Raw genomic sequence first — 19,597 nt, forward strand, 5'->3', positions numbered from 1 at the left:
ATAATTTTGCCATCTTTCCACTCCCTTGGAAATCTGCCAGAATTAAATAAAACTGAGACTTAAATTAAACCACTTAGCCAAAGGCATTGCCAGTTTCCTTGCACATTCTTGCAAAACCCTAGCTGAAATCCAATCCAATCCCACAGCTGATTTGCATTGAGATTCTGCAGTATCTTAAGAACCTCCAATTCATCCACCTCTATTCCCACATTAGTGTCTGTCACATAGGTTAAAGCTGTAACCTCACTAGGATGATATATCCTTACAAAGTGGTCACTCAGTAACTTAACTATTTTATTTGCTTCTGTCTCCTCATGGCCATCATCACTCATTAAGGTTAATCTTCCATAGTCATTCTTCCTCTTACTTGCCAGTGATGATAAAATACATTTGCACTATCCTGTGTAAGGAAAGGCTACAATAGTCTGGCCATGTTTTCAGATTGCAGAGCATTTGGTTGGTAAATAAGATTATGTTAAGTGATCCAGAAGTTCTTCAGAAGTGGGCCTTGATGGAGATGGATTAACAAAACAACCTTAACAGAATTGGTTTATAGTGGTGAAGTGGCATTGGATGCTTAGGACAGATACATCTGGAATAGGAAGGGACGCTACTCTGATCAGATCTCCATAACCATTGGTTGCTTGTTGAAGAGCCATAGAGTATTATGATACTCTATGGAAGATAAATGGCTTTGAGAAAGAGAGAGAGTGAAAGGGAGGTCTTGTCAGTAATTTATTCACTTTTTATAATCAAATAACAGCTAAGTTGGATAAAGGAATTGGCTACATGTGATACTGCTGGATTTCAATCGTTTGCCATTAATGCTAAACAGGGGAGAGCAGAAGTTAATAAAGATGATGTAGAGATCTAAATAGAATATTGGGGAGGGGGGAAGATAATGGTTGCCTATTCAGTGTGTCAAAGTGTAGTGTTATGCAGTTTGGGATGAAAAAACTGCAGGCTGTACATTGATAGATGGAATTGCACTGCATTAAATTGATGAGCCAGGGAATTTAGGAGTCATGGTGGACAGAGAACTGAAGTTTAGAGGACATACTGCAAGAGTGGGCAAAATTACTATCAGTCACTTGGATATTAAGAAATACTAACAGTATAAGGCTTTGATTTGACATATCTGGACTGTTCGAGTCTCCTGGGTTTCTTAGGAATTTAGAAGTGGCAGAGATGATTCAAAAGAGGTGGGAGATTAATTAATTATTTGGTTATTATGGATTTACAACTGAAGTAACTCAAGTTTCCAGTGTATTATATCTGTTAATTGTTAATTATGTCCTGTTTGTGTGTTTTGTGGGAGGAAAACCCTGCCACTTCTGTATGAGACCAGCTAACTCACCTTCAACTGAAAAACAAAGTTCTTCTTGTCCTATATAGGATTTGAACTCGGATCTTTCCAACCAAAAGACATCATTAAACCAACCGAGAGGAACCTTCAGTCTGTCCCTATGAGGATAGACTGAAGATTTGATTACAAAGTTTATCTAGGTGACAGAGAATAGGAGATATGATAGAAATGTAAGTTACTAAAAGGGTTTTATAGTATGTGTGTTAAATTTTCTAATACTTGAGTAGATGGGAGAAAACAAGATTTCACTCCATGAACTTTATTTTTTGCCTTGAGAGTGGTGAATGAATGGAATAGGGTGGTTGTAAGTGCTTTATTGATTAACAACTTTAAGAAAAGTATGATAGGCATTGTGTTGATAATGTTGAGTGCAGGCCTCTCACAGCAAGGCATCACACTCTCTGGAGATGCTGTATAATGATAATAATAGTTTTGTCTTTTAATGGCTGATTTTCATACTATATTTGTTACTGCAGTTATTCAATTTAGTTAGAGACTTGCAGATTTGTGATGGATTAATTTAGAGCATAATATCATCTGCATAAAGTAAAGAGCTGATTTTTAATATAATGTTGCTGCTTTCCTTCATAATTATGATCTATAATAATAGTAGAAATATTTTAAGTAAAAATCTGATCTTGAACAATCCTTATTTGGCCTGAATCTAGCTTGTTATTTCTCTAGTTTTTTCTTAGCTCCTTGCTTACATAAATCTTATCTGGAACATTCAATAAGGCTGTATATTAAGGATATTTATAATTCTCCTATGCAGTTTTATTTTCCTTTTTATAGATGAACACTGAATACTATGGGGTGTCCCAAAATTCACGCAAGAAGTAATTTTGATAGAAAACACAGGTTTTTAATTAAAAATTGTAATTTCTTATTGATTCATAAAGTATACAGTATAGGGTTATGCATGGAATAGCATATTGGGTAAATGGCCTCCATGGCTTTGCTGGCACATAGGCATTCTTTTGTCAAAATTTTCCATGACCGTTTTGCATAAATGTGGCTGAATTTCGTTGATACAGCGCTCAATTTCCTCCTTCAAGGTGTGGGTGGTCATGGGCTTGTTGGCATAAACCTTAGACTTCAAAAAACCCCAAAGAAAATAGTCCAACGGCATTAAGTCACATGATCTGGGCGGCCAATTCTGATCACCAAGGAAATTACATGACCAGGAAATGACTCATGCAGTAATCGAATTGTTTCTCGGGCTGTATGGCATGTGGCACTGTCGTTGAAACCACGCGTCGTCCACCTCCATATCTTGCAAGTTAGGCACAAAAAACTGGATTATCATGTCGCGATAGCGAACCATTAACTGTTATTGCCTTACCAGCCGCACTTTCGAAGAAGAATGGACCGATGATGTCTCCAGCCCAAAATCCGCACCAAACAGTGACACGTTGTGGATGCATTTGTTTCTCAACAATCACTCGTGGATTTTCTGAACCCCAAATGCGACAATTTTGTCGATTAACGAAGCCATCAAGATGAAAATGAGCCTCATCGCTGAAGATGATTTTGTTCGAAAAATCAGCATCCACTTGTTGTTGTTCCATAATCCATTCAACGAACTCTCTCTTCGCTGTGTGTGGTCCATTTTTAATAACCCTGAACTGTCAGCTGTCACGCTGTCTTTTTTTTCTCGTTGGCAACACGCACAAATGGCGCTAAATTTAAATTTTGCATGAATTTTGGGACACCCTATATAAGAGCTCCAGTCACCTGGAATATGATTCGGAATTTTTGAGTATAGCCACTATAAAAATTATAATATATATCACCATATTTCAGTTTCTGGTCAAATAGCATCTAATTCCATCTATATAATAGTTCAGATTTTGATGTATGATATGATAGATAGATATACGATATATCTATCCATCTTATTTGCTTATATTATCTGTCTGCTTGTATCATTTGATAATTTTTCAGGGTAATTTTTTTTTTTAAATTTGTATCTATCCACAAAAAGTTGCAAGTCTATAGTACATTAATACTGTGTGTGATCTAAGGTTTATGAAATCATGTGTCTAGAGATCAAACATGAAATTCTTTCAAGTCACTTCAGATTTCCAATAGGTAGGGTATGGGCTGACATGGGTGATGAACATCATTTACCACAAAGAAACTCGTAAGCTTCTCTGCCCAAAGTGGAATTCATGCTTAGACCCCCATTGGGTGATTAGTAGAAATGCTGTCCACTTAACCAGCCAGGCCAGCAAGTTACTTCATACTCATTCAGTTAATATTACTCCAGGCATCCAAAATATTCTTATCTTCAGTTTTTGTCAACTTTATTATCTGTGATTATTTTTGTGGTTTTTCCTTCCTTCATATCTTTTCAATAGCATCCAGAGCATTTTGTTTCTTTCATACAGAGTTTTTTCTATTACTTGTTTAGTACTTTTTCGCATGGTGTAACTTGCTAGAGAAATGATTTCTTCTTTTTCTGGGATTCTTTAACTTGCTGAGTCTGCCATGAATCTTGGTTTCTTTCTTTCTTTTATTATTTTTACAGACAACTTTACTATGTACTTTTTATAGTTTTCCATTAGGTCTCAAAGATTTGATTCTTGTTTTCAAACTTCATCATTTTCTATCCAGTAATGTTTATATATTCAAGTGTTCAGTTAACATCATAAAGCTGCTTCACTTTGTTACTTTTTAAAACGTTCATTAACATTTCTCTTTTTAGTGTAATACTCATATTTGTTTCTGCTCAAAACACTGTATCCAAAAAATAACACATTCAACAATAACAATGTATTCATTGTTATTGTTGAGAACATTGATGTCATCAATGAATAAGCTATTTCCTGAGGAGAAATCCAGATACTTGCCAATTAGCCTGCCTTATTCACCAGGTTGTCAGTGTCTCTGTAGGTTTCTTTTCTATTTACTGCTTGGATCCCCAGCAATAATCAGCTATTCCTTCTCTTTGTCAGCTGATCTTTTATGACTGAAAGAATTCCTTTACTTTTTCACTGCTGGGACCATAGGCAAAAGTAAGTTTTATTTGAAATTTGTACATATCGCTAATTGAAATTGACCATGTGAGAACTTTTATGAATTCGAAATTTTACCCAAAAAAATTCTGTGTATCAAAGAATTTAAGGTAGAAACCAACAGTTGCCTTCCTTTCTTAGATCTGCTCAGTTTATGATACCCAGATTCCATCTGGGTATCATAAAGAAAGAAAATCAACACAGAGAAATACATCAGTACTTGCCATCTTCTTTCTCAAAAGTTAAATACCACTAAAACACTGTAAATAATAATTATGGTATTTGTTCTATGAATAGGATTTTCATTTTGTACATCCAGAGGTTTATTGGATCAATTAGTCAGATCTTTAAATCTACAAATCATTTTCTGTCAAATTTACAAGATAGATTTCTTTCTCTGTTCTAAAAACCAACTTCAACCACTTTTCCATGCAGTTTGTCCTCTTTTTTGTTCTGTCATATTATGATCTGAAGGAAGATCGGCATTTGTATGCTTAGAAGAACATCAGGAATGCATAACAAGGATTAAAACAAATCAGGTTTTACCCATCCTGCAGTTTTGTCCAATCACAGGGTTCACTGAAAATATCTAGTTTTCATAAAACACCCAGTTTTCATAAACACTATGAAAATAAAGCTGTACTTCTTGTAGAAAGGCTTATACATTGGTAACACATGACTATTAAATTATTTAAGAAATTTACAACGTATACTGGAATATTAATTAAAAGAAACTTTAATAAATACTTTCTATATTTCGGCAATGTCACATTGCCATCTTCAATGGGAACATATAACTATGACACGTGCATGCAGGCACTACAAAAAGCAAATGAGGCAGAAGCGAGAAACTAGTGTTGTTCCTAGAGTTCTAATTGTGTCCCCTAGCAGGCTATATTGGGTTGTCTTGGCTGATGTTCTCATGATGCAAGCTTCCCAAATTTGGGGCAGTCTCATGCACCCAAATTTGTTGAGGTTTGGAAAGTTTTTTAGAGCTGAGGCTGATTCTATGAATAATCTTTCATATTTAAACTTGCTGCGGTGTATTAATGTGGCTTTCTTCCAATGTATTCTGTGGCGGGTATCCAGAGCTTGGTCTGCAAACCCATAGTGGCTGTACTGGTGAAACTGGATGTGGTCTTTATGTTCCAAAATCCTGACATTTGCTGTCCTGCCTGTTTGGCCAAAGTAGGACAGTTTTCAGCTGCAAGGGACCTGGTATACCCCAGGTAGATCTACGGGAAATGGTTGGTCTTTGGTGTAGCGGATAAGGGATGCCAATTTTTTATATGGTTTGTAACTGTCCTACTTTGGCCAAACAGGTAGGACAGCAAATGTTAGGATTTTGGAACATCCATTTCCAGTAGTCCAAATGTAGTCCAAAGACTACATCCGTTTTCACCAATACAGCCACTCTGGGCTTGCAGACCATGCTCTGGATACCCACCACAGAATACGTTGGAAAAAAGCCACATTAATACACCATAGCAAGTTTAAATATGAAAGATTGTTCATAAAATCAGCCTCGGCTCTAAAAAAACTTTCCAAACCTCAACAAATTTGGGTGCATGAGACTGCCCCAAATTTTAGGGAGCTTGCATCACGAGATGGGCTGACTTGCACAGCCAAGTCAGCCCAATATAGCCTGCTAGGGGGCACCATTACAACTCTAGGAATAACAGTAGTTTCTCTCCTGCCTCATTTGCTTTTTGTAGTGCCTGTGTGCACGCGTCATAGTTGTATGTTACTGTTGAAGATGGCAATGTGACATTGCTGAAATATAGGAAGTATTTATTAAAGTTTCTTTTAATTAATATTCCAGTACTCATTGTAAATTCCTTAAATAATTTAATAGTCATAGTTAAAGCTGTACTACATAAACTGAATCCAAGTAAGGATGACCACCTTAAACTCTTCCATCTCTGGAAGATACTGTTTTTTTTTCCCTGTTGGATTATTAAAAAAAAAACATTAAAAAAAAAAAACTAGTTTCTCACATCTCAAATAGCTTCTCTAGAAGAACATTACATTTATTAATGCTCTTTCCCCACCCCCCCTCTCTCTCTCTCTCTCCCTGTTCAACTGCATATTACTTGTTGATATTCCTCTTCTCCTTGGTGTATTTCCTACAGTGCTCCAAAAATCCACTTGCCATAGGTGAGTAAACAAGATAGATTGTTGAGTTCTCTGAGACTCAATGTAATGCCAAAAATGTAATTTTATGCATAATTTGCACTTTTTCCCCCCTTAAAACGTCATTCACTGTTGAGTTATTTCATCACGGGTGGCTGCCAACAAATTCATTAGAGAAGTTTTATTTCCAAAGAGTTAGAAATAAAACTTCAGGATCCGAAATCCTTAATTCGAATACTACAGCATTCTGTTTTAAAGAATCTCCAAAACGGTTGCAATTTTAGTTACCAGTTTTCTCTAAAAATCATAACGTATGCCAATCATCTTCACTTTCTTCACAACTTTTATCTCCTTTAAGGTTCAGAAATTTATGTTTCTTTTTATATGAAAGACTGTTTTTTTCATAGTAATTAAAAACTCAATCTGCTGTATCATCTTCCCCCACCTCAATAGTTGGCCTGTCACGATATAACAATTGATAACTTTTAAATGTTATTCTTTCTATATGAAACACTTCATAAATATCTGCTTTTGCATTCCAAAAATCTCTTCTTTCTCTCACAGTAATACATAGGACTCTTTTCATTCCGCACATGCTCCACTATGCACTTCTGGTTTTCGTTTCAGTCATGAAGCAATAAAAATGAGCTGCCATTATGTGTAATAGTTACATGCTTCACTTAAAAACATTGGATCTCACACACTTGAACTGTGCAAGAAAATATGTATGTTTTTCATATCATATATGCGTTTGAATTAAATTGCAGTTATTTTCCAATAAGTACATTTTTAATCAAATCAATGCATTCATTCATTTAGTTCAATATTAAACTTACACGTATATATACATGCATGACATGTAATAGAGTACATATTATTTATAAAAAATAATAATGGTACTTTTCTATATAATTTCATTTACAAAATAAACTAGTCATTATAAACACTAAAATTAAAATTGGCACAACCTAATTAGATACTATAGTAGATCTATACATCTTATTCTTCCAACACCTTTAGCCCTTAAGTAAGTGGGCAGTTGTAATATAGTATTTTCCTAAGCTTATTTTCATAGTTCACAACATGAATTAGCTTAATGTAATCAAATGTATGAAAATTGTACATAATGCAGATTCTTATAATACTATTATTATTATTGAACACCGCCACGGAGTCCAAAGACTCATCAATGGAGGGCATCTACTCTACAACTCTCTATCTCCACCACCCACAATCACAAACATCCAAGCCCATGGCGGGATTCGAACCCGCAACCTTTTGGCTAGAGAGCGGATATGCTAACCACTCTACCAACCAGGATGGCATACTATTACTTAAAAAATACAATTATCATGCAAAGACAAGTCAAACACTTGTCTTTGCAAGATAATTGTCACATGAATGTATTGTGAAAAGTGAGTCTGGCTCCACATCAAGTGCTACCTACTTTCTTGTTTTCATAAATTCTTTTATTTGTCTTTCCTGTTAAATTATTGTTTATGGATAATTTATATCAGTTCACGCTTCATTACAAACAATAAAAGTTAACACAACTGAGTTGTAACATACATTTTAAACCCAGCTTAAAGGAAAGCCTATTTCTGTATAATTATGTGTAATGTATATTGAGAATTAAAGAATGTATTACTTTGTTTTATCCATGTTTTATCTTTGGTATAGGTATTTGAATCTAATTTAATTTTCATATTCTATTTTGGATCACCACATCAGAAAATACTTAATTTCAGTTTATGTACAAGTATGTTAGATAAAAGCATATTAATATCTAGAAAATATTTAACTTGTAAATAGTTCATGCAAATTGCAGTTTCACTGTCTAGTTCAAATTTCATGTCTTTCTGCTTGTATCATCATCATCATCAAATTCCTGCCATGTACTACCCTCAAACGGGTGTACAGGATATGATAGTACTACATGAAAAATATTACATCATTACTAACTTCCTATCTACAATTTTCCTCCAAATCAGTCTGTTACTTGTCAAGACTCCAACATTATCAGATCTTATATTTCTATCGTCTAAGGCACTTTGTACCATATCAATCCATTTGTATCTTAGTCTTCCTCTGGGTCGTTTTGCTGCCAACCTGGCAGAGAACACTTGTTTTGCTAATCTTTCCTCACCCATTCTGTTTAAGTGACCATACCAGCTGAGATTAGCTCCGCTAACGCATTTCTAGATGCTGACAATGTCAAGTTTTTTCCTAATATCCTCGTTTTTTAATATGATATTGCCATTGATGCCATCTGTTCACTCCTATAATCTTTCTCAGATCTCTCATATCTGTGGTCTCTAGTCTTTGGTCAAGTGTTTTACTTCTGACCCAGCCCTCAGATCCATAAGTTAAAACTGATTTGAACACTGTCTTGTATACAGCTAACTTAGTGTTCTGACTAATTTCTCTCTTATTCCATATGAATTTATTCAATTGACTTCCCACGATACCAGCTTTGCTGATTCTGTTGTCTATTTCTATATTTAATTTACCATCTTCAGTAAAAATCGTGCCTAAGTAGCTGAAATGATTTACTTGTTCCACAGGTTCTCCATTCACAACACAGTTGACATTTTCAATGATTCTGCCTATTTTCATTGTCTTTGTCTTTTTATTGCTGACCTTCATACCACTTCTATTACAACAGCTATTCAATTTAGTCAGAGAATCTTGCAGACTTGTAGCGGATTTATTTAGAAGTATAACATCATCCACATAAAGCAAAGAGCTGACATTAACATCTCCAATTTTGATATCATGTTGAATACCACTTTCCTTCATAATGTGAACCATATAGATAATGAATAACAGAGGGGATAATGTACATCCTTGTCTTACATCACATTTAACATTAAACCATCTTCCTGTACTGTAAGGCTCTTATACCACCATACTTCAGCATTTCTGGTCGAATATCATCTACTCCTGCTGCCTTTGATGGCTTTTTCTACTTCAAGTATGGATATGTATTCCTGACTGCATGCCTGGTCAGTGTTTTTTACCACTGTGCTGTCATCACTGCTTGTTACATTTAGCAGTTTTTCAAAGTAATTACTCCATACCTCAAAGATATCTTTTTCTCCCGTTTTCATGTCACCTTTATCATCTCTAACTCCTTTTACAGCACTCTTTCCTCCATTCCTAAGCTTTTTCAACAACCTCCAGAATGTTTTGCCACCTTCTTGATATTTATTTTCTATATTCTTGCCAAAGTCCTCCCATGACTTTTGTTTAGCTAGTTTTACATGGTATTTAGCATTCTTGCATTTGTCTCTATATTCTCTAAGAGCACAAGCTGACTTATTTGACAGGAACTTTTGATATGCTTTCTTCTTTTCCTTCACTGCCTTTTTAACTTCCTGTGTCCACCAGGAAGTTCTGATTTTTTTATCCTTGCAGAATCGATTGATTCTGCCTCTCTGGCAGAATCAATCGATGTTTTCTTCAGAGTTTGTCACTGAATCTCCAAGGTTTGATTCCTGTTCTCAAACTCTTTAATTTTTTCTTCAATAATCTTTGTGTATTTTAGTCTACAGTTCACATCTGAGAGCTGCTCCACTTTTATTCGCTTTAAAACTTTCTTACATGTTATTCTTTTCAATATGAAATTCAATTTTATCCTGCTCAAGACTAAATAGTGATCACTTCCAATTTCAAATCCTCTGTACACTCTGGTGTCCTGCACCAGGGAGAAAACATCACTATCAACAATAACGTAGTCAATGAGACTTTCTTATTCCTAGCCTCTTCTCTCCATGTGAATTTGTGCACATTTTTATGTTGGAACATGGTGTTAGTAATAACCAGTCCATGTCCTGAGCAGAAATCCAACAGATATTTGCAATTATTATTAGCTTTGCTCTTTTCTCCAAATTTTCCCAAAATATTTTTGTATGTCTGACAATCATTTCCTACTCTGCTATTTAGATCCCCAACAAGGACCAACTTTTCCTTTTTCATTGTGTCAGTTGCTTTTTCTAAAGCATCAAAAAATTCCTCCACTTCTACCTTAGTAGAACCTTCTGTGGGACCATAGGAACAAATAAGTCTCATTGTCCAGTTCCCCATTCTCATATTTGCCCACATTACTCTACTTGAGACTGACTGCCATTCAAGAAGATTAGCCTCGTATTTTGTGTTGAATACTGTGACTACTCCTTCTTTTCCTTGATTGTCATTGCCTGAATATAACATTTTGTATTTATTGCACAGAAAGATCTCACCAGTTTTGGTCTTTTTTGTTTCAGTCACCCTTATTATGTCGATCTGGTACTTATCTAATTCCTCAGCTAGCTCCATTTCTTTGCCATTCAGGCTTCTTACGTTGATAGTACCGATCTTTAACTCTGGTGATGTTGAGTTGGGGTTTGTTTTCAGATTTGTTCCAGTAGCTGACTTTTTGCTATTCGCACTGGTTCCCTGGCAAAAACAACAGGGACCTTGTTTAACTGGGCGACACCCCAGCCGGCATGAAATTTTGTCATGTTGTACCATCATTTTTTATTTTGGTTTAACACAATAAGAATACAATTTGGTCGGCTAAATCCCAAATTGCCAGCCCATCCTCGTTCGTTCAGTATCCAAGTAGATACCCAACAGGGTGCACCACGAGAAGGTGAGGATTGGACATTAGGTCAGAAGCCCTGGTCGGTTCTCCACATTCCTTTACAGGCTATGTGGAGGTCTCCTCTCAGTTATATAGCTTTGACCCTTAAGCACCCCTTGTGCTTGTATTGACTCCATAATTAAAAGACTGTACCACAATTTCATGCATGTATAACATGTTACCATACATTGGTGGTTGCAACAAACATGAAAGTAAACATTAGAGCTTAGACAAATGGTATCGCTTGGTCATTGTTATATCACTTTGTTATTCCAGTTCATGGTCCTTGTGCCATCTCTTAAATCATGTTATCATGGTCAATTTGTTTACCCTTGGAAAAATAAAATTAACCGATCCTTCTAAAATCTATCTTTAAACAAACCTATATGATTTTAGTTATAACATTTTACTAGGTTTAAAAAAAAAATTTTCAAAAATTCCTCCCTTTCATTCCTTTTCAGGAGGTATACCATTTTCAGCTGTATGGTCCTAGATCTTCATGGTATCACACTAGACTTAGACCTGGTGCTAAAAAATTTCTGGAATCCATGAGTAAGCTTTACGAACTCCATATTTGTACATTTGGTGCCAGGCCTTATGCTCACACGATTGCCAACATTTTAGATAGCAATGGAAAATATTTCTCACACCGAATCTTGTCAAGAGATGAATGTTTTAATCCTACATCTAAAACTGGAAATTTAAAGTAAGATTTTCCATGTATTATGTTTTATAATAGCTTTTATTCTCTTTACTAAGTATATTCTTGCTTTGATTTGTACCAAATTTAATTAGGAAATTCTTTCCTTTTCTTATTATTCTACGTGAATAAGTTGGGTGTGAATTCTGTTATAGCAGGACTTTTTGATAGATTTGGAGAAGAAAGGAGTAATGCATTTTTTACAAGCAGGACCATGTTTAAATTTTGCTACTCACTAATTTTCATTGCATCTTTTTTTCACATGCAAAAGAATTGATGAGACTTGCTAATAGCTTCCGATGCTGGAACAGGCCAGAACAGTCCTAAATCCTTGAGTCAAAAGAAGTGTATCTTTTTTATTCCACCCACACTAACATAAACTTGTAGTACATTGTATTGTGGATGAGCTGAAGGTTAGATAATCCTATTATTAAAGACCAGACATTGCACTCTTTGCAAACCACTTTATAGGCCTCCAATAAGCAAGATAGTGATCTCACACAGGGTGATGAAAATCATCTGCTACCTAAAGATAATTACAAACATCCATACCTACAGCAGGATTTGAATCCATGGTTTACTGATTAAACAATGGTGACATTATTCACTTGGCCAACTAGGCCCACAAAATTTCAACACAATATTCCATTTCCAACTGCAACCTCCAGCTCTTTAAGAAGAAATATCCACAGATACTTTGCTCTTGATACCAGTGTGTGCACATGCACACACACACACACAGCATTCATTATAGGCCCTGTAGCTTCTTATGTGGGAATGATTTAAATATATATATGTTATTTTAGAATTTTTATTATATTGCATTAATATTTTTAACATTATACACTATTCAAAAAAGAAAACTTGGATATTTTGGTGAATGGCATTTCAAGACATTTTTATAATATGGAGATGTGACATTTCATATTTAAGTAACTTTCTAGTCTGCGTGGTGAGCTGAGCGGTTACGCGCTCCGCAACCATATGCCTGGGAAAGGAGTGTCCTGCATTCGATTCTCGTCACTGACGTGAGGAGCTAAGGATCTTTCTCAGACATAGTCAAGTTATCCAGACATGGACTGCAGAGTTTTTTCTTGCCAATTTATCTGGGGTATTTCCTCCTGCAAAAGCAGGCAAACCAGTCTTAAGAACACAACTCTTCACAGACAGTTACACATGAGCGTGGAGGGTAACGCCCCACCTCGTAGTGAGTTATGAAACCCAAAATTGGGAGGCCAAAGACCTACATGGGGCTGTAGTGCCGAAGAAGAAGTAACTTTCTAAATTCTCTCAACTCCTGGCATTCAAAAATTTAGATCACATTACATCAGCAATAATAAAGACAAAGATAATGAAAATAGGCAGAAGCATTGAAAATATCAACTGCATTTTGAATGGAGAACCTATAAAACAAGTAAAACATTTCAGCTACCTAGTGTAATATCTGATATGTATTCTTTTCTATTTAATTTCCTATGTATATGTTGTTACTTATTGATCAACTCTATTCTATTCCTTAATTATTCTTACCTATCTGAATCTTGTCTTGTTACTACTTGAATTAGATTCTTATCCCCTCTGTGGCCTATCCTTCAAAATTTCGAAACGTGTGCAAAACTCAAACAAAGAGAATGCTTCAAGTTAGAGCCAAATTCTCCCTGATTGAAAATTCGAGGTCAAACCCTTTTCGGAATTAAGAAAATTTATTTGTTTCACTGCGCCATCTTAATTCCTATGCAAGAGAAAAATTCTTGTCAGAAATTTGACTTACAGACTATCACGTTTTCAAAATCTAACAAATTAAATAAATCCTTACTATACTTATTTCAGACTAGATTGCAGTCGTAGCCCATTCTTATCTTAAACTCCTGTGCTTCAACTTATTCAGGTTCTAATTTTTTTTCAGCAAGAGGTGCATTGACTTGAAATATCAAACACATATTTTGGCTAAATAAAACAGGAATGATATTATCACTAAGGCATGATACATGTTAATCAAACTAAATGCTAGGTCCCAAAAATGCAATACTACACAAGCAGACAAAGTCTATTTTACAATCAGCATATTATGTTGAAAGACATTAGCAGAGACAAGCAATCTTATTCTCATTCACTTAATTCAACCTCATAGATCATTATCTTTCTCTCCTCTTAGATGTTAAAATATGACACTCTAGATTTGACTATTAACAATATCGGGAACAATTTACTTTTAGAATTAACACAATTCCTTACTGGAGGATTAATCTCTAAAGTCCTAAGATATATCAACAGGTCCGATTATTAGAAATTTAGCACTTTCGTTCACAGTGGTCTAAGAATACAATACAAGGATATAAAAACTTAACATTACCAACCAGCTTAGACATTCAAGAGATTTCTCTTATCTATCTGATCCTATTTCAGGTTTTCTTCGAGTAGGTGCCTTGTCTTGAGGTCGGTCATCCTCCGTTTCGACTTTCCTGTGAATACGGTCACGATTCACTTAAACCTCTCGTGCTCGGAACTTTTCTAATGGAACAATACGGCCAGAGCTTTGCGAACTTTGGCATTCGCTGGTCATCTCGTTGCATTGAAGAAAATGCTCGGACGGAACTGCTATTAGACCATATCGTTGGCGCTGACCATTTTCGCCCACTCTACGACCCACACTCAATCGGCTATTTTGCATGGTGTAACTAATGTGAAATAGCCAATGTATCGGCTATTTCGTTTGCACAAATTCATCATTATTTGAAAAATAATGATGAATTTGATCCAGCAAATCACCCTCGCCCAAATCTTGCCCAAAAAATTGGCAGAAAAACGACCGCTTTCTGATTTTTAATTGGTATGTTAAGGGGTTAATTTCCAGTGACTGGAAGTGAACAAAACACTTTCCTTGATCTTTGCCTACAGAGGGATTTTTCGTAGTAGGACCCATTCAAATACTGTACTTCCATTTCCACGAAACAGCTGTCCCAGTTATTTAAATAATCAATGCAGGTTTGATAAAATTTATGAATTGTATCTTTAAATATGTTTGCATCAATATTTAATTTACTATTTCAGTTCACAATAATGGACAAAATGGCCATTTTAGAAAAAGAAAAAATCTAAAGGACAGAGCAGTGAAATAAAGAACTGTCCTCTTAAATAAAACAAATAAGGTCACTGTAATTCTTCTTCTGCAGCTTCTCCCACTTAAGTGGGGTCACTGTTGATGATGAGTCTCCTCCACATTCTCCTGTCTTGGGCTGTCACCACATCCAAGTCTTCATCCTCAAGTCCTCTTCTACCAGCTCCCTCCATCTCTTCTTTGACCGCCCATGCTTTCTCCTTCCTTCTTCCCATATATTCGTCCTTCCTCCTCATCATATGACCAAACCATCTCAACCTTGCCTCCTGTATCTTCGCTCCTGAATTCTTAACTTTCACTGTTCCCCTCAAATAGTCATTTCTCAGACGATCCTTTCTGGTCACACTGCACATCCACCTAGGCATTCTCGTCTCTGCTACTTCCATCCTGCTGATGTTATTTTTCCTCAGGGCCACAGTTTCTATAGCATACGTCATAGCTGGCCTTACTACTTTCCTATAGATTTTCCCTTTCAGATTGATCGGCACCCTCTTATCGCATGACACTCCAGCCATCTCCCTCCAGTTCCTCCAACCCGCTTGTATCCTGCATCCCACTTCCTTCTCAGCTCCTCCTTCTTCTTCCACTGTTGAACCTAAGTATCTAAAGTCCCTCACCTTCCTGATGACATTTCCTTCCAGCTCTATATCTGTCTCCTGGCTGCTGCCCACTGTGCAACACATATGCTCTGTCTTATTTTTGCTCAGTCTCATACCTCTCTCTTCCAGTACTTTTCTCCATCTTTCCAGTTTAGTTTGCGCTTCTTCTCTTGAATCTGCACACAGCAAGATGTTATCTGCATACAACATTGTTCAAGGCGCATCTTCTCTCACCTCCTCCGTCACCACCTCCATCACAATATTAAACAGAAATGGACTTAATGCTGACCCTTGATGCAAGCCAACTGTTACTTGAAAACTTTCTGTCTGTCCTAGACAGGTCCGAACACTTGTCTTCACATTTCTGTACACCTCCCACACCAATCTGACATATTTCTCCGGAACCTTCTTCTCCCTCAGACACCTCCAGACTTCTTGCCTTGGCACTCTATTGTATGCTTTCTCCAGATTAATAAATGCCAGATGTAGCTCCCTTTGTTTCTCTCAAAACTTTTCCATCATCTGTCATATCCCAAAGATAGCATCTGTTGTTGATCTACCAGGCATGAAGCCAAATTGTCCCTTTGAAATCTCCACCTCCTTCCTCAATCTTCCACCAAGAACCCTTTCTAGGATTTTCATTGTGTGGGACATCAACTTTATTCCTCTGTAATTTTTAGTCTTGTGCATCCCCCTAACCCTTGTAGATGGGGACAAGAGTACTCTCCCTCCATTCCTCGGGTATACTTTCCTGTTGGCAAACTTTCATGAACTGGTCCCACAGCAGGTCAATTCCCTCTTCCCCCAGTGCCTTCCATGCCTCCACTGGAATTCTGTCGGGCCCACCGATTTTCCATTCGTCATCCTCTTCATGGTCTCTGTCACTTCCGCTCTACTGATGTTCTGCACCATCCTCTCAGAAGGTTTCCCATCTTCTCTGTAAGTCCTTGCATTTTCCTTATTCAAAAGTCCTTCAAAGTATATTATCCATCTGTTTCTTATGTCCACATCCCTCCATAATACTCTTCCTTCAGCGTCTTTGATCTGCCTCAAATGTAAGATGTCCTTTGCTGCTTTATTTCTACATTTCACTAGTTGGTAAATTTTTCTCTGTCCTTCCTTTGTTTCTAATTGATCATACAGAGCTTGATATGCCATGGCCTTCGCCTGTGCCACAACTCTCTTGGCTTCTTGCTTTCTCTCTCTGTACATCTCTCTGTCCTCTTCCACTCTTAACTCATCCCACTTCTGCTTTGCCTTCCTCTTAGCTGTCACTGCCACTTGTACATTATTATTCCACCACCAGCCCTCCTTCTGCTCACTAATCTTTCTAGATGTCTCACCAAGCACCTCGATTGCACAGCTCAGGATTACTTTTGAATTATGTTTCCACCAATCTTGTACACTTTCCAGTCCATCCGAAATCCTCTCTAACACCCTCTCCCTAAAATGATTCCTCACACTCTCTTCTTTTAAGCGAAACCACTTAATTGTCTTCATCTCATGACTTCCAGAGGTTCTTATCTTCAATCTTATTTTAAAATCTGCACACAGCAGTCGCTGTTGCTGTGCCACTTGATCTGTTGTAATTACTTTACAATTTGTCACAACCTTAAGATGTTTTCTTCTAGTCAAAATGTAGTCAATTTGTGAACTATTGTTACCACTCCTAAATGTTATCAAATGTTCTTCCATCTTGTAGAAAAACAAGTTCACAATTGCCAGATCAAACGCTACTGCAAAGTCCACAACCCTCTCTCCTTCCTGGTTCATCATTCCCACTCCGTGGCCACCATGCACCCTTTCACAGTCTCTATTCTGTCTCCCTATGTGTCCGTTCAAGTTTCCTCCGACAATCACCATCTCGTTTTCTTCCAGTTCCCTCATTTCTTCATCTGACACATTCCAGAACTCATCTTTCTCCTCTGCTGTACCGCCAACTTGCGGGGCATATACACATAATACGACCACCCGCTCTTCTCCAAGACCCAATTTCATTCGCATGATCCTATCGTTCCTTCTCTCCACTTCCAGTACTTCGCCCTTCATTCTGCCACACACCACAATTCCTACACCATTTCTTCCCTCGTTATTTGCTCCAGAGTAGAACAATTTATATCCATCTCCCAGTTCCTTTGCCTTTCCCCCTTCCATATTGTCTCCTGCACACATAAAATGTCCAGCTTCCTCTTCCTCATCATGTCTGCTACCTCTCTTCCCCTTCCAGTCATGCTTCCAATATTCAGTGTTCCCACTCACAACATCCTCTCCACCTGCTGGGCTCGCTTCTTTAACTGCACCTGCCCTTGATGCGGTAGCCCTCGTCCACCTCGCAGCTGTAGGGCGATGTGGCTGCGCGTCGCTTAAGGGCCCTTATATTATTTTCTCTTTGACTCATATCAAAGCTACAGCTGGCAGTGAAGTTTTACGACCAGATGCCCTTCCTGACATCAACCCTCACCATTTATCCGGGCTTGGGACTAGCACCTATTGAGGCTAGCTTGCCTCTTTCGGTGGCTGCATAAGATGAAATGACTTAGCAAGATAGGAAAGATTCACCCCTAGCCCTTGAATACTCTAATAATATCAGGGGGAAGGAGCAAGGAGAGGAGAAAGAAGTATGGTCACCATAATTATATGGCATAATTCAATTCGTGATAGAATTTTATTTGAAGTTAGCCTTTGTGATCTGTAATAATGACATCGAGAATTTCAAATGCAATAAAGCAAACACTTTTTTACTTGAAAAATTGGACAATAGATTTTAGTTAGATACTGTGTTTAAGTGCAACATGTGGTTTTGCTTGAGTCTATACAGCACATAGTTTCTGTTGGAGTGGACAATAATATTGCAATTTGAGACAGCCGGAATAAAAACGGCACTAACTAATGAATCACACTATTTTGTTGAGAAATATATTACACAGACTGCAAAAGCCTCTGTACCTTATTCAGATACAATAAAACTACACTTGTTTTGGTTGCATCTGCAGTATAATGGCTGTTGGGGAGGTCATGTTGTTACCGCGGGGAGCGAGTAACAACTATCGCCTCGACGTGAACGTGTTTAAACATATTTCGTGTGTGAGATAATATGCAAAACTTTTTGATGTCTTTTTTCGTAAAGTAAAATCAGGGGTGCAAGTTATACAAGAGGGTAATTTCATACAAGTTATACAAGTTCAGGTTATCATACGAGTAAATACGGTAAGCATTTCACCAACAAGTTGACATCCATCCTTCTGCTGCTTCCCCTGCTCAGCAGACTTCTATGGTGAGTTACAATGCATAAATATTTTTCTCACTACCATTTTCTTTTTTTTTTTTTCTTTTTTTTTTTTTTCTTTTTTGACCAACATCATTAAAATCAATTTAATAATACAATAATCAATTTTACTCTGAATAATATTATAAATTTATATATAAATCTTATAAATAAAATAAAATATTATTTATAAAATATTAGGGGTGCTTAAGGGTCAAAGCTGTATAACTGAAAGGAGACCTCCACATAGCCTTTAAAGGAATGCGGAGAACCGACCAGGGCTTCTGACCTAATGTCCAATCCTCACCTTCTCGTGGTGCACCCTGTTGGGTATCTACTTGGATACTGAACGAACGAGGATGGGCTGGCAATTTGGGATTTAGCCGACCAAATTGTATTCTTATTGGTTAAACCAAAATAAAAAATGATAGTACAACATGACAAAATTTCATGCCAGCTGGGGCGTCGCCCGGTTAAACAAGGTCCCTGTTGTTTTCGCCAGGGAACCAGGGCGAACAGCAAAAAGTCAGCTACTGGAACAAATCTGAAAACAAACCCCAACTCAACATCACCAGAGTTAAAGATCGGTACTATCAACGTAAGAAGCCTGAATGGCAAAGAAATGGAGCTAGCTGAGGAATTAGATAAGTACCAGATCGACATAATAGGGGTGACTGAAACAAAAAAGACCAAAACTGGTGAGATCTTTCTGTGCAATAAATACAAAATGTTATATTCAGGCAATGACAATCAAGGAAAAGAAGGAGTAGTCATA

The 19,597-nt window shown here is 37.0% G+C and overlaps 1 protein-coding gene across 1 annotated transcript in view; it reads left to right on the forward strand.

Moving 5' to 3' along the window:
- The window catches only part of Fcp1 (RNA polymerase II subunit A C-terminal domain phosphatase Fcp1), a 130,523-nt gene that overhangs the window by 75,658 nt on the left and 35,268 nt on the right, over window positions 1–19,597 (forward strand). Inside the window, exon 5 of the mRNA XM_090408113.1 lies at window positions 11,602–11,846. Coding sequence (XP_090264239.1) covers window positions 11,602–11,846 — 245 coding nt within the window. The remainder of the gene's footprint in view (window positions 1–11,601; window positions 11,847–19,597) is intronic.

This window comes from Typopeltis vanoorti, chromosome 18 (assembly GCF_054136105.1).
Source record: "Typopeltis vanoorti isolate ZY-2024b chromosome 18, IOZ_Tvanoo_1.0, whole genome shotgun sequence".
In the NCBI taxonomy this organism is placed as follows: domain Eukaryota; kingdom Metazoa; phylum Arthropoda; class Arachnida; order Uropygi; family Thelyphonidae; genus Typopeltis; species Typopeltis vanoorti.